At 39.0% G+C, this 13,849-nt stretch overlaps 1 protein-coding gene across 1 annotated transcript in view; it reads right to left on the reverse strand.

Annotated features, from left to right (window-relative positions):
* LOC141440825 (uncharacterized) overlaps positions 1-13,849 on the reverse strand; it is a 972,542-nt gene that overhangs the window by 919,718 nt on the left and 38,975 nt on the right. Inside the window, exon 2 of the mRNA XM_074105386.1 lies at positions 8,707-9,169. Within this exon, the coding sequence (XP_073961487.1) occupies positions 8,707-9,141 (435 nt within the window). The 5' untranslated portion in view covers positions 9,142-9,169. The remainder of the gene's footprint in view (positions 1-8,706; positions 9,170-13,849) is intronic.

The following is a 13,849-nucleotide window of genomic DNA, read 5'->3' on the forward strand; positions in this document are numbered from 1 at the left end:
CTTCACGCTGAAACGGCTATACGGATTTGGATGAAATTTGGTATGTAGATAGCTGAACATCTGGAATAAAACAAAGGCTACTTTTTATCCCGATATTTCCACGGGGTAGGGATAAAATCTCGAAACAACAACCGCTGGGCTTAGAGTCATGAAATTTCTAATGTAACGTCAATGAAAATCACGATTTAATTTTCGGGAATTCCCACGGGAATTTTTAAAAAATCCAAAATTTCAGTTCAGCTACTGGATCTAAAGATTTACGTGGGCGAAGCCACGGGTAAACACTAGTTATAATATCTTGTTCACATTCCATGCGCGAGAGAAACCCGAGACCTATAGCGACGGCGAAGTACCAACACCTCCTAACTGAATCACCTTTGACCTGCGATTGAGGACCTTAGCATCCCTTAGCTAAATCTCCTAATCATAATTTGATTGCTTAGCAGCGACATCTCTTGTCTGGGTGAGCGGTTGGTTCCGAAAGAGTGTGACGTCTCTCGATGAGAGCGGAACATAGATGTCGCTAGTGCTGCTGCATAAGTAGCGTAGTAGAAATAAGCAACCTGAGATATGTATGCATAGGAAAAATTCGTGTCCAGATTCCTGTCCAGCGGTGGTGTAGGGGTTATAGCACGCAGCACGGATTGCTTTTTCTGGTTTTTCTGTGCATCCATGTCTCAGTTTGTATTTTCGATAAATCTCCTAAGTTGCATGTTCGAGATTTATCAGATAGGAGTGTTGTATTAGCTAGGTAGGTGTTAGGAAGTGTTGGTACTTCACCGTCGATAGGCGCAAGCACATCGCGGTATCATTCGAGCGCACAGCACGGGTGGCTGGTCCCATCGATAGCGGATTAAGTGATAAATGGAATGCAATTAAAAAGGCTTTTTTACCCTGTTTAAGTGCTAAAGGATTTAGTCTGGTTTAAGTCTGGTCGTTGAGCCCTCTGATCTAGTGAATATATATACATATATGGATAGAATAAAGAATTAGGGTCTCTTGTACGGCATATGGCATAAAAAGTAGATAATTAGGTATATTTATTATTTTCTGATAACACACATTATAAACGCGTGCCAGGTAATTATAAGAAATTCACAAAAGGGTCAAATCAAGTAATACTTAATAGTAATCGAAATATAACCAAATGTCAATAAAAACTTGCAATAATTACAACATTTATAACAATAATGAGTATTATGAATACAACATCATTTTTCTTTATACAATATAGGCTTGCGTTTGGCCACAATCATGCCTGATGGAAAGCGAGGATGAGGCCTACGATGGAGCGCGCTTGCCTAGTAAATGCTCATTCACCCTGGACTTGAAAGCGGCCAAATTGTAGTGTTCAGGAAACACAGTCGCAGCCAGGGAATTACACTCTTTGCTGTGCGGTTGATGAAGGAAGAGCGAAAACGCTTTGTGCGGATTTTGGGAATACTGACAACGTAAGGGTGGAGACCCCGCCTACTTCTGGTCGACCTGTGAAGAAAAGAGCAGGTGGAATAAGGTCGTGGAGTTCCGAAGCACATTCACCGAAATGTAGCCTGTAGAATACTGACAGGGAAGCCACTTTTCTGCGATGACGAAGGCTCTGGCGAGAAAAATCCGCATCGCAGCGACGCCGATGAGCCCGTCGCTCGCTGTTCTACCGAATCCAAAGCAGCTAGCTGATGTTCAGCAGAACCGTCCCAAAGGTGGCAGCAATACTCCATGCAGGATCGGATTTGGCTCGGTAAAGACCAATGAGCTGGTCCGTAGTGAAGTATCGCCTAACCTTGGATAGGATACCAAGCTTTTCGCAGCAGTTTTTGCCAAGGATTCGATGTAACTCCTGAAGTTCAGTTTAGCCGAGAGGTCAAACCAAGTAGCTAAAGGTGGTCAGATATTGGTACAGGCAGGCCTCCGAGGATGTTGATGTAAGTAGTAATACAAATTCACAAAACGTGAAAACGTCGTAAGTACATAACTTAAAGTTAAATAATAAAATGATATACATATTTTTATGTAAGTAAATAATTTTAACGTATGTTTGTCATATAAATATTTAAATGATAAAAGATATATATAATATACGAATGTCAGTAGCGGTTGTTCGTCCTGAAGCGGGGGCGTGGCTGCATGCTTTACCATCGCCTCAGCTTGGCACCTTGCTGGATAATGATTCCTTGAGGATAGCCGTAGCACTGAGGTTGGGGTGCAAGGTATGGCGAGCGGCACCGTTTGTGTGGTGTGGGGTGATGGTGGAGGAGGATGGCCACCACGGCCTCAGTTTCAGCGGTGTGCTGGCTGCTTCTCGCTGCATCACTGCATCAACGCCTCATTTGCCGAGCGATGGTGCAAGCGAATGTGCCCTGTGTTGGAGCCTCCGGGGTTGAGTCGTAGTACGGCAAGAGGCCGGATGGGCTTAGGCTTACGTTGTTCCTTGGCAGAGGGGACGTTGCCTCTTGTGGATGCGACGTGCGTGAGTACCTTCGCGCCATCTCACTTGGTTGTACGTCGAGGTCAGCTGGAGCCGCGGCTGAGAATGCCGCGCGATCTAAGCACCTCAAGTACTCAGCTTTGGAGCCAACGTATGACTTCGTGCCTTTTGCGGTCGAGACGGCTGGTCCTTGGGGGCTGAAGCGAAGTCTTTGGTGTGGGAGCTGGGCCGTAGGCTACGGGACAGGGGTTGCGACCCCCGCTCCGGGTCGTACCTGGTTCAGCAGGTGGCGCTGGCCATACAGCGGGGAAATGCGGATGGGGCAACTTGAGCCCGTACGACGCGGAATGGTGGTTTTTAGGTTGTAGTTTAGGTCTTAGTTTGTAGGTTATATTATAGGTTAGGTTAATTTTATTTTGTTTAGTTTAATTTTTAGTGGGCTTAATGTAATACTTTATATATATTGATTGACAAATAAAATATAATGCCAGTATAAAATATGGAAATGGAAATAAAATTACAATTGCAATGGAAAATTTAGAAAACAGAAACCATTTATGAAACCCACTTGCTCGTTTTCTATCCAGTCGAAAAAAAAAATAGCGCAATAATGAAAAGTCAATTTGTTAAAATTAAATATAAAATCAAAATTAGTTCACGAAACATACGTTTTGGAAAACTGTATTATTATGTAGTAAATCAACCGCGAATATTTTATTACCTAAAGAGCAAGTAAGTATTTCGACAAAAAAAAATGTAAGAAGAAAAAAAAGTGGATAGAAAAGCGGGTGTTTAAAACTGCAATGCAAAAAAACCGTATTAAAATCGATTGTTAATGGCTACATCACATTTGATAGTTTATTAACACAAATCACAATCATCTAAAAATTAGCTCAAACAAAATCAAAAAACCGCTTTGAAACTGGCTCAGTAGTTTTTGAGAAAAATTGCAACACACAAGCTACCCTATCAGCAAACCTCCATCCCGCCATGAAAAAGAATGCAAGCAACAACAATCATATGCAAAAAACTGTTCTATTTTCCTCTACGCTTAATCAAACAAATCGAGCGACTGGTTGCGCGACGCGTTGCCATTAACGTTCGATCACACAGACAGCCAATTTGTTGAGAAATGGGATCGCGACGTTTCTTTGTGCGAGAAGAAATGTGAAAAAAAATGAAGCTATTTAGGACCGATAATGGCAATAACAATCATCATCATCCTAGAATATCTATATACGTCCCACTGCTGGGCAGTGGTGGCTCATAGTTCACACGCGAGCTTAGTGTGCCTTGAACACCTAACACACACTACTGAATCGCTTCACAGGTTTCTTCGCGATGTTTTCCCACACCGTAAAGCTCGTGGTAAATTTCGAGGCAGAGTTTGAATACTCTAGGTATGCTCTGCTTGAAAGGTTATAATTAAAATCTCAAATCAATAGGCTATCATCCAAACAAATGATCACAAACTAAAAATAAAATAAAAAAATCATTAAAAACCGTATCGCGAAATCGAAGTCTTGCCTTCCCCATTTCCAAGTATTAAAGCAGCATATTGAAATGTTTATGCCAAAATCACTCACATCTCAAATAAAACGCCACACGTCATGTCCTCAATTGAGATCGATGTGGTCACCCGACGGCCTTCCTGCCCACCAATCACTGGACGCTCCTCGCCCCTCCGCGCTAGGGGCCGCATGATTTACGCGGTGCTGGGACATCTCCTTGATAGTGCAAATCGTCCACGCATTTTTTCTGGTCTTGGGGAATGTAGGTGATATATCACCATTGTTTATTTACGAATATTTCTTTTTTGGAGGAAAAGTTTTTGGTTGTCTAGTTTGTTTAGTTGCAGAAGTAATTTTTTCGCAAGAGCTTAATTAAGTTTATACTTTGTTGTTTTTTATCATATTAACTTAGTACGCTTGGCATTCTTTGGACATATACATGCACGTGTATACACCTAATAATTTATGGCTTCAAAAGAGCAAAGTAAAAAGATTGTAGTTCAACTGCATGCGAAACCTCGGGAATGGACTAGTACTTTATAACTTTTGATGTAATTATTAAGTACCTAGACATTTTTTTTGGTCATTGAATAAAAAATGGCTTTATTATGTAGGTTATGGCTTTGTTAAGCTTATTTTATCTTCAGAAGTCGACAATTTATAAGAAACTTCCATTACATCAAATTACCATGATGTATTTTTAACCCAATGCTTGTCTGTCTATCTGTGGCATTGTAGCTCTCAAACTAATGCACCAATTTCGATGCAGTTTTATACGCGAAGCCGAGTTTCTTTAAGGTAGTTCTCAGCGGTTTCATTAAAACCAGTTCAGTCGTTTTTGCATTAAACTTCGAAATAACAATGTCGGGGGTTTATCAATTCTATAGTTTATCAATTCTAATTCTTAGTTGGTTAGGTCAGTGTTCATTGTATATAGAAAGAAATAAATAAATAAATAAATGCGTTTATTCACAACACAACAATACACAACGGTGTACTGCCTTTTTCGGCGAAATATTTTTCGCCAAATTTCACTTAGCAACCAACCTTTCAACGAAGTTTCATTTGGCAAACCAATCCTTGGCATAACTTTGCTTCGCATTTTTCTTATTTCGCAACATTTTTTATATTGCAAAATTTACTTCATGACAATTTTATGTGGCAAACAATTATTGTAGCAAATGATTGGCTAAGGCAAATAACAAATAGTCAAATAACATTTGGCCAATTTTTACACATAAGGTAGTTATATCAGTCATGATATATAATAAAATGAATAAATGTTAAATTATGTGGCGGTGAGCGAGCGAAGCGAGTGAGAAAGACGAGACTAGCAGAAGCGTAGCGTAGCTTTCGCTTTAGCCTTCGATGTTAGGTTTTTTGTAACAGAACGGAAAAAAAACATTGGCTTGCTTGCTTGTTTGCTTGCTAAATTAAGGAATGCCAATCAACGCATTTGACGAAAACACAAATGACATCTTAAAAACATCCCAGGTAATAATTTGCACATAATATAATTTATCAAATCATTAGTTGGGAAATGATATCAGTGCGAAATGTTGAGTTGGGAAATGAAATTTCGCCGAAATTAAATATGGGACAAATAGTTTGGAGTTAATAATTGCTAAATAATTTTCGCCAAAACATTAGTAAACCATACACAACACTACACAAGACAAATTTTGCACAGTTGTAATTTTGAGGTTATGCCACGCCCTAAAATTGTCTTTACAATATTCGAAATTGGCGATAATCCTCAAAGCAAACACCGTTATTGGCTGTTTAGGGGTTTCCATAGTAAATTAAAAAAAAAATACTTAAATCCCTAGAGATTAATGAGGAACTTTAGTCCCGACATTTTAAGAGCATGAGAAGTGAAAACAATATTAATAAATGCGATTAGATTACGTTATGGATCGAACACACTGGCTCAGCATAAAGGCCGCCTTACACATTTACCTGAAATACCAGTATGCCACTAAATAAGCATGCTTAATATTAGCACGTGACATATACACACGTGCGAGTATGAAGCATTTGCTCAATAGTAGCATGCTTTCGTGCTAGTAACTTGCATGTGTAACAGTAGCTTTATGCTGAGACGATAAAAGCACCCCAGCACCGTTTTTCGAACTTAATGTAATCCATACTAATATTATAAGTGCGAAAGTATGTTTATATGTTTGTCCGTCTTTCACGTCGAAACAGAGCGACGGATCGACGTGATTTTTGGCATAGAAATAGTTTATGGGCCAGTAAGTGACATAGGCTACTTTTAATCCCGGAAAAATGCACAGTTCCCGAGGGAACAGCGCGCGATAACCGAATCCCACGCGGACGAAGCCGCGGGCAAAAGCTGGTTTGATCATATTATTATCCATAAAATCATACTAGTATATGTTTCAAGATTTGCCGGAGCGAGGTGTAATGAGGCTCTGTATAAGTGGCTTCCAGTTTCACGCGTTTCGGTCGCGAATGCTTGTACCTATTACTTTGATGTTGATGATAGAGCTGGGCGCCAATGACGTCGATACTTTTATCGATAATACCGCTTCTTAATAAAAGCAGAGGCAGTTTTGTTTGCGGCTAAAATTTCTTGTTTGCTTTACTGTTTAATAATAATTAAAAATTGTTTATTTTCAGTCCAGGACCCATAAAAAAAATAAAATTAAATAATACATTTTAATAACAACAATGAAAACAAAAGAAAGAAAAGAAAGAAAATATTTATTCGTGACAAACATGAGAACAATGGATAAAAGAAGTAAAAAGAGAAAAAAAAAATAAGTTATGCATGTCACGAAATGGTCCCAAATCAGCAATCTGCCGGTCTTGCGAAACGGCGCTGGTCTTCCTTTGAGACCATCTGGTCATATACATTAAAAAAAAACACATAAACCAGTTGAAACCGATACAATTTGAGTACTTAAAAACAAAAAAGATCCATATTATTAAAAATAAAACGACAAAAAAAAAATTACAATATTATTAATGAATGTTACCTACCCTACCAAAAAGTAGAAATAGGCATAAGCCAGTCTCCTGAAGAAGAAGTAACTACAGGCGCGCGTGCATTATGTCGCAGAGAAATGGCCAAAAGAGTGATTTGAAAAAATCTCTAAAAGGATATGACCAAATCACACAGAATGTTAAAATAGCGAACCCGTTTTATCATTTCCCTTACAAAAAAATTGACATTTGATCGAATTCCTGAATCTGTTTAATGAAATGATGAAATCGGCCAAAACATGGAACTCTTTATTTTAATTTCACCAAATGAAATTGCCGAAACGAACTCGCAAAGTCAACTCGTTTTATTATTTTACTAGACACGTTCAGTGAAATGATAGTCTCTTTTGTATCATGTTCATGGTATAGGTGATTTGATCAAATCTCTGAACCGAGGCCCTAAGCCGCATTCACTTTTATCTGTCGTCTTGTGTTGTGATGCTCTCTGTCTCTCTCTCTATCTGTAGCTTTGATGCGACACAACACAAGCCGTCACAACACACTGCATCAGGTAAATGTGAACGCAACCATATAAAATGCCACGACACAACACGACAGATAAATGTGTTTGCGGCTTTATTGTCTAAAACAATGGTATCACAATCGTTTTCACCATTTCTTTGCTCATTCATTTCATTGCTCCTGTTACTTACAGTTTCTCCGTACATATCGACATCTAAAACGATCGACTGCGTCCCACCCGCAGGTGAAAAGTCCTTAGCCCAGTTGCGGCGCTCTCGAGTCGAGCCTCCTCCGCGATACCTCGCAACTCTCTTCGAATACAAACTCGTCTAGGCACAGTTGCCGAGGACTGTGGTTAAATACGCGGGTAGTTTGTAGAGCAGAATGAGTATGTTGGCTTTCACGCATACGCAGCGAGCGTTAAACAAAAATTAGGCTTTCAATTTTACTACACAATAAGAAGCTGGCTTATTTTTACTCGAACACGCTGGTGAAACTACGAATGTGTCTTTCATTTCTATTTGATTTCAATACCAGAACAAACCTAACCCTAAGCCGGTCCGAAGCCGCAAACTGAAGGTAAACGAAACATGTCCACAATACAAGACGGTCGGAGTGTCGGGGACACAAAGCCAAGCGTCCGAGAGTCTATAGAGCTTTAGGAGCGATAAAACGGTTGAAATGGTTGTGTTGAATATGTCATATTCATTTAGGTACTAGATTGTATTTTTTTTAATGAAATGATACCTATTTATGAGATGTAGATGTTCAATAATGATCATATTATGTAAGTTACATTTATTGTGATGTTAATAAATAATATAAAATTCAAATTACTTTTAGCAAAGATGAAAGTTACATTTTATGAAGCAGCGATGCCTTAGACAATTTAGATCAAAAATCACAACTAAAAAACTTCCTCCAAAAATAAAAAGCACAAGATCACATAAATGAACAAAATGTACAGAAATGTGTTTGGTGTATGACTATTTTAATTGGATTTTTCAATATCTGTTAGATCAAGAGACAAATCAGTTAGTTGTTAAACTAATGTTACCCAGGCCTCGCCTAGTGTAGAAGCCAGTGAAAATGTATTGTGTAGGAAAAGCTGTTAATGTACGTTCATGAACTTGCTTGCTTGCTAATTCACATACTAATATTTAACGTCCCTGTTTATGTAAGTAAAGGCTATGTTTGTACAATCATTGTAATTTACAACATACAATGGAGAATGAAACGTCGTTAAATACTTTAAGAACAATGTTTCAAATGATATAAATTAAATTACATAAAACTTACCCGCTTGTTGTCTCGGAACTTTAACCAGCCGCTGATCACACTGTTATCCACATCACTCCCCTCCTCCGGATCCTCACTCTCCCCCCTCCGCGTCGGCAGCGGGGACCCCCCTGGACTATCCACAACCTCCCGTCTCCTCATCACGGGCGTACATTGCTGGGATAACCTCCCTTCATTGACAGCATCACTCCTTCTTCCCAAAACTGGCGTGGCATGTGCAGAAACCCCCCCTAATATACCACGCCGGGAGAGAAAAGGACTGCCTTCCCACATGGGTCTTTTCGCTGGGCTTTTACATTCAGAGTGCATGCAGAGCGCGTCAAAATTCGCCAGTTCTACTGACACACGCGTCTGCAAACCACTCGGATGAGTGGTTAAAATTGTCTGCTTCGCGATACTGCAGCCATGCCTATGCAGCTCTTCCCTCCTCTCCATGATTCCTTACGTCTCCTCCATTCCCCGCCTGGAAATAATAATTCAATTAAACAAAATAGCCCTTTTAATGGCGCAATTAGAATCGCGTTCGACGCCTATATTAGTTTAGATTGCTCTTGTATAGCGGTACCCTCCTTTTGTGCGGACCAAATTGACTGCTTTAGATTTTAAGCAGGTTCTTTGTGAAGGAACGTTTACACGCGCCGTTGGGTTCTTTACGGTATTGTATGTTGATGACTGTATCACCGCAAGGAGCGTAGGATATACTACAGTTAGAAGATGTCTTACGGTAGATATTTGTAGAGGCTTTACGACTTGTAGCATGGCAGCGCGTGCCACGCTTCTACTCCATCGTAAAAGGGGCTTAATAACTCCAGAGGGGTCACAGATCGCTCGCCATTTGTTATTGGGGGGCTCGCCTCCTTAATCTTTGGAAATGTCGACTGTAATAGGAATTTTGGCCGACAATTTCGTTCTTTAATGAACTTGTGAAGTCTTCATAATTCCAGGGTTGAATTTAAAGTACGATGATCATTTATTAAGTGCGCTAACTGGGTTTATTTTGTGAATTATTCATAGATTTAATTACGCTCTGTTCTTATTTTGGTATGTTTGATGTATTTCGGAATATTTTATTGGCGATCCGAATGAAAGGGATGCAAATTAGATTGCAGCGTTTAATGAAACTTGAGATTCGTATTCTGTTTTGCGGTACTGTCGTGTCCAAAAATACGTTTATTGAAACGGAACAAAATATTATACAGGTACTACCTAAAACAACAACAACAACATTGAAACATGTCGGGCTAAACTCGATTTAAGACGTGAGTTATCCGGGTCAATATATTTAATATAGGTACTACCTAAGTTCTTTATTTTGTAAGGGTCACTTTACATGTAGTACGTCAACAAGTTCTAAGCGGAAAATTAACTTCGCTACCCAAAGGTAGATGGCGGGGTACGGTCGCCATCAGAATTTCGGAACAGCCAATGTGATCACAAATATCGATACATGGACTCTAATACCTTGATAATAGAGTGCATGTGCCGATATTTTTGACCACCTTGGCCGCTCCGATATATCTGATGGCAACTGAGCGTCCTTTGTGTCAAATTAACGGCGTGTCACCTATAATTACAGATTAGAATTAATTGGCAAAACAATCTAATTTCTATTTGAATTGATAGTGCAGATTGAAGGGGTTTAATAATAAAGTTGGATTTTCTTACATCATCATCATCATCATCATGTCAGCCGAAAGACGTCCACTGCTGGACATAGGCCTCCCCCAAGGCTCTCCATTCAGACCGGTTTTGTGCTTTCCGCATCCACCGCGATCCCGCGACTTAACTTAACTTAACTTTCATGCGTGAAGTGAAATGAGCTACCCTCGGAGTTTCTCTGAAGCATAGAATCCAAAACAACAGAACACAAAACACAGAATTAATTAACGTCATCAGCTGAGAGAATTAACAAGTTGAACTGGCAGCGGGCTGATCATATCTGCTGAAGAACCATGAACCGTTGGAGTAAACGAGGTTTTGAGCGAAGACCGCGTCTCGACAAACAAAGTGTAGGACGCCCTCCAGCCAGGTGGCGTGACATTGTACGAAAAGCTGCTGGTAGAAGATGGATGTATCAGGCCGAGGACAGGGTCCGATGGCGCTCAATGGGGGAGACTTATAATAGGTATAAAACAGTGGACTGCTGAAGGCTGATAAAGATGATGATAACATCGAGTACTGCTGCTGCGTTCGGAGCACGTTTTTTTGGTTGTTTTGTGACCATATCACTAAAGGGCGGATGATGGATGCAATATGGTGACAAAAGCATAAGATGGATAAGACTTATTTAACTTCGATTAATGTTTTTGTATAAAAATGTATAGAAATTTGAGTGATGGTGATAACATACGCACCTCTTACATCTATAGATGAAAATAGGTCATTTTCGTTACATAAGTGGCTAGTGAACTATAAAGGGAATGCATTGAAAACATGTAATATGAAAAAAATACGATTATATACTACAACAATAAACTGTTTTTCAATTATGTTATCTTTTTCAAACCAATTGTATTCATATCCATATTACGTATATCGTTCGACATGATTTTGACGTATATTGCATCCGTCATCTGCCCACTCCATATCACGTATCTTTAATTAAAAAAATATTGGTATATATTTACGAAACGGGCAGTGTCATCATTGACCCTAATATACAGAGTAATAATGACCATAATATAACAGAGACAGAGAATACATTTTTTATAAACAAAAAACTTATAATCCATAAAATAAAATAAATATTTGAATGAAAAAACAAAATTAGACCTGCTGCTTTAGAAACTAAAACTGTTATTGCCAATTCCAACCCCTAAACTTATAAAGGCGATACTCACACTTATTTAAGTAGAAAGTTAGCTAACAAAACTAACATTACAACTAAAAATAGCGTAGAAAAACTTCTCATATAAATAACGTCGACTTTGTCTTTGACTTCGAGCATCAAATTACACGTACGTACACCGTTTAAAGGGGGTTTAAGGAGGGTTAAACTCCAGTTAAAACGTAACGACGGTCATTAGCGACGTAATGCTGCCTGAATAAATAACCTGCGTTTTATTTTACCAATGATACAAAGAAACGGTTACAGTATATTTTTAACTTATAATTGAAACATTAATTTTCGTGTTTTTGCGTCAGCTTCGTGTGGACTGGACACTTACAATCTCCATCGCAATAATTTATAGAGATGAATAATACAATTACCTTTTAACACACATAAGCGTCCTGCTTCAATATGCGAAATAGAAGCTCCGCGTAGCGAGACAGTGGTTTATTTGTTAAATATCCTCTCATCTTTTCAATTTCACCAAATACCCAAACGCGATCCTTGATTCTATTTATAAATAGTATTTTAAATTAATCATCATCAGCTGGAAGACATCCATTGCTGAACCAACGAATTCCCCTTATAACGCCACAATGTACTATAACTCGCCACTTGCATCCACTGGTTGCCCGCAACTCTCGCCCTGTCGGTTAGCATGATAATTTGATAAAATAGCTAGTGTTTATTTTCAAACATTTTTTAGCTGATTCGATTTTAGTTACGTTTCTTTTTTTTAATAATACAATGTTTCCGGTAAGTTAAATTTGCTAAAGAAATTATTTAAAGTAGTTTCTCATATTTTTTCTGTCCTATACCTAAAACATATATCTAAAAACACACATTCTTGTACTATTTCTGGTGTACAATAAAGAGTCTTTGTATTGTATTGTATACTTGTGCTAGACTTCGACAACGTGACCACGGGACGTGCTACTATTAAGCATGCATTTTTAGTGTCCTACTGGTAAGTAGGTACTGCAGGTACTATAATTATAAGCATACTAACTAGTAATGAGCATGTGTTACAGTAGCCTTAGTTACAATTTTACTGGCTTGTCAGCCAACCTGTAGTCCTTATTTTACTGACAACATCGAGCGACGATGCCGTTTCATTATTACTTATTCACTAAGCCTGCCTTTACGAAAGCCATCATATCAAAAAGACAGTAATTTCTGGACAGCCAAACAGTCGAATTATGGGGTCGCATTAACCTGTAGATTATTCATGGAGGTCGAAAAGCGTAAACCTTGGTTTTTACTACCAACGTAAATTGTTACCTCAAATAATGTTTTACAACTTCTATAGAACAAACTGTTGTGTTAGAACCATGTCTGAACGGTCAGTCGGAAATTAAAAGAAGGTTTTTCAAAAAAATCGTCAGTTTTCGAAAAGTCACTGATTATCTTAAGAATGATGAGATGAACTGTTTACGGGTAATTAGTTTTTTATAGCTTTTTGTTTACTGTAGTGTAGGTAGCTACTTGCTTTGTTATCCATTTTTTTTATAAAGATACAATATATACAAAATTTGCGGTGAGCTTTGCGGTGAAGGAAAAACATCGTCAGGAAACCTGCACAAACCTGCGAAGCAATTCATTGGTGCGTGTGAAGTTCCCAATCCGCACTGGGCCCGCGTGGGAACTACGGCCCAAGCCCTCTAAAGAGAGCCAAAAAGAGCCAGCCCTATGGTTACCTGTGAAACTGACAAACTTGTTATCCACTGTCTTGACAGTTTTACAACAAACCTACAAACATACATTTTTACATTAAGTTAACATAAATAAATCTCAATGCAATAACCAAACAAAGCGGAGATGGATGTAAATTACACCGTAGGGGAGGTATCATTATATTTTTGTTTTCAAAATTAATTTTTCCACAGTTAAAATACCACAAACGGGACTTATCACGCTAACACACACGAGTAATATTTACCTCGACACGTTTGCGTTGTGTGTGTTTGGGTTTGCGGAGTTCGTAATGGAGTGCCGGTACTATTTGTGGTCAAGTGCGGGTAGCTCGAAGGATTCGCGCTGCTAGGCAGACTTGACACCCCACACTTCAGTCTAATCGTGACCACGGCCACTGTAATGTGGCCGAAACGTCGAGGTAAATATTACTCGTGTTTTTTAGCGTGATAAGTCCCGTTTGTGGTATTTTGACTATGAGTGAAAATCACGAAAGTTTAAAACGTTATATTTTTTCCACGTAGTGTTGTAGCAGGAGCAGTCTCTAAGTTAGGCGCGGACGGACGAACATGTCGCAGAAATCGCAGCTTTTTATCATTCACGGTTTGTATTCCAATAAGC

The sequence above is a fragment of the Choristoneura fumiferana genome, chromosome 23 (genome assembly GCF_025370935.1).
Source record: "Choristoneura fumiferana chromosome 23, NRCan_CFum_1, whole genome shotgun sequence".
NCBI lineage: Eukaryota > Metazoa > Arthropoda > Insecta > Lepidoptera > Tortricidae > Choristoneura > Choristoneura fumiferana.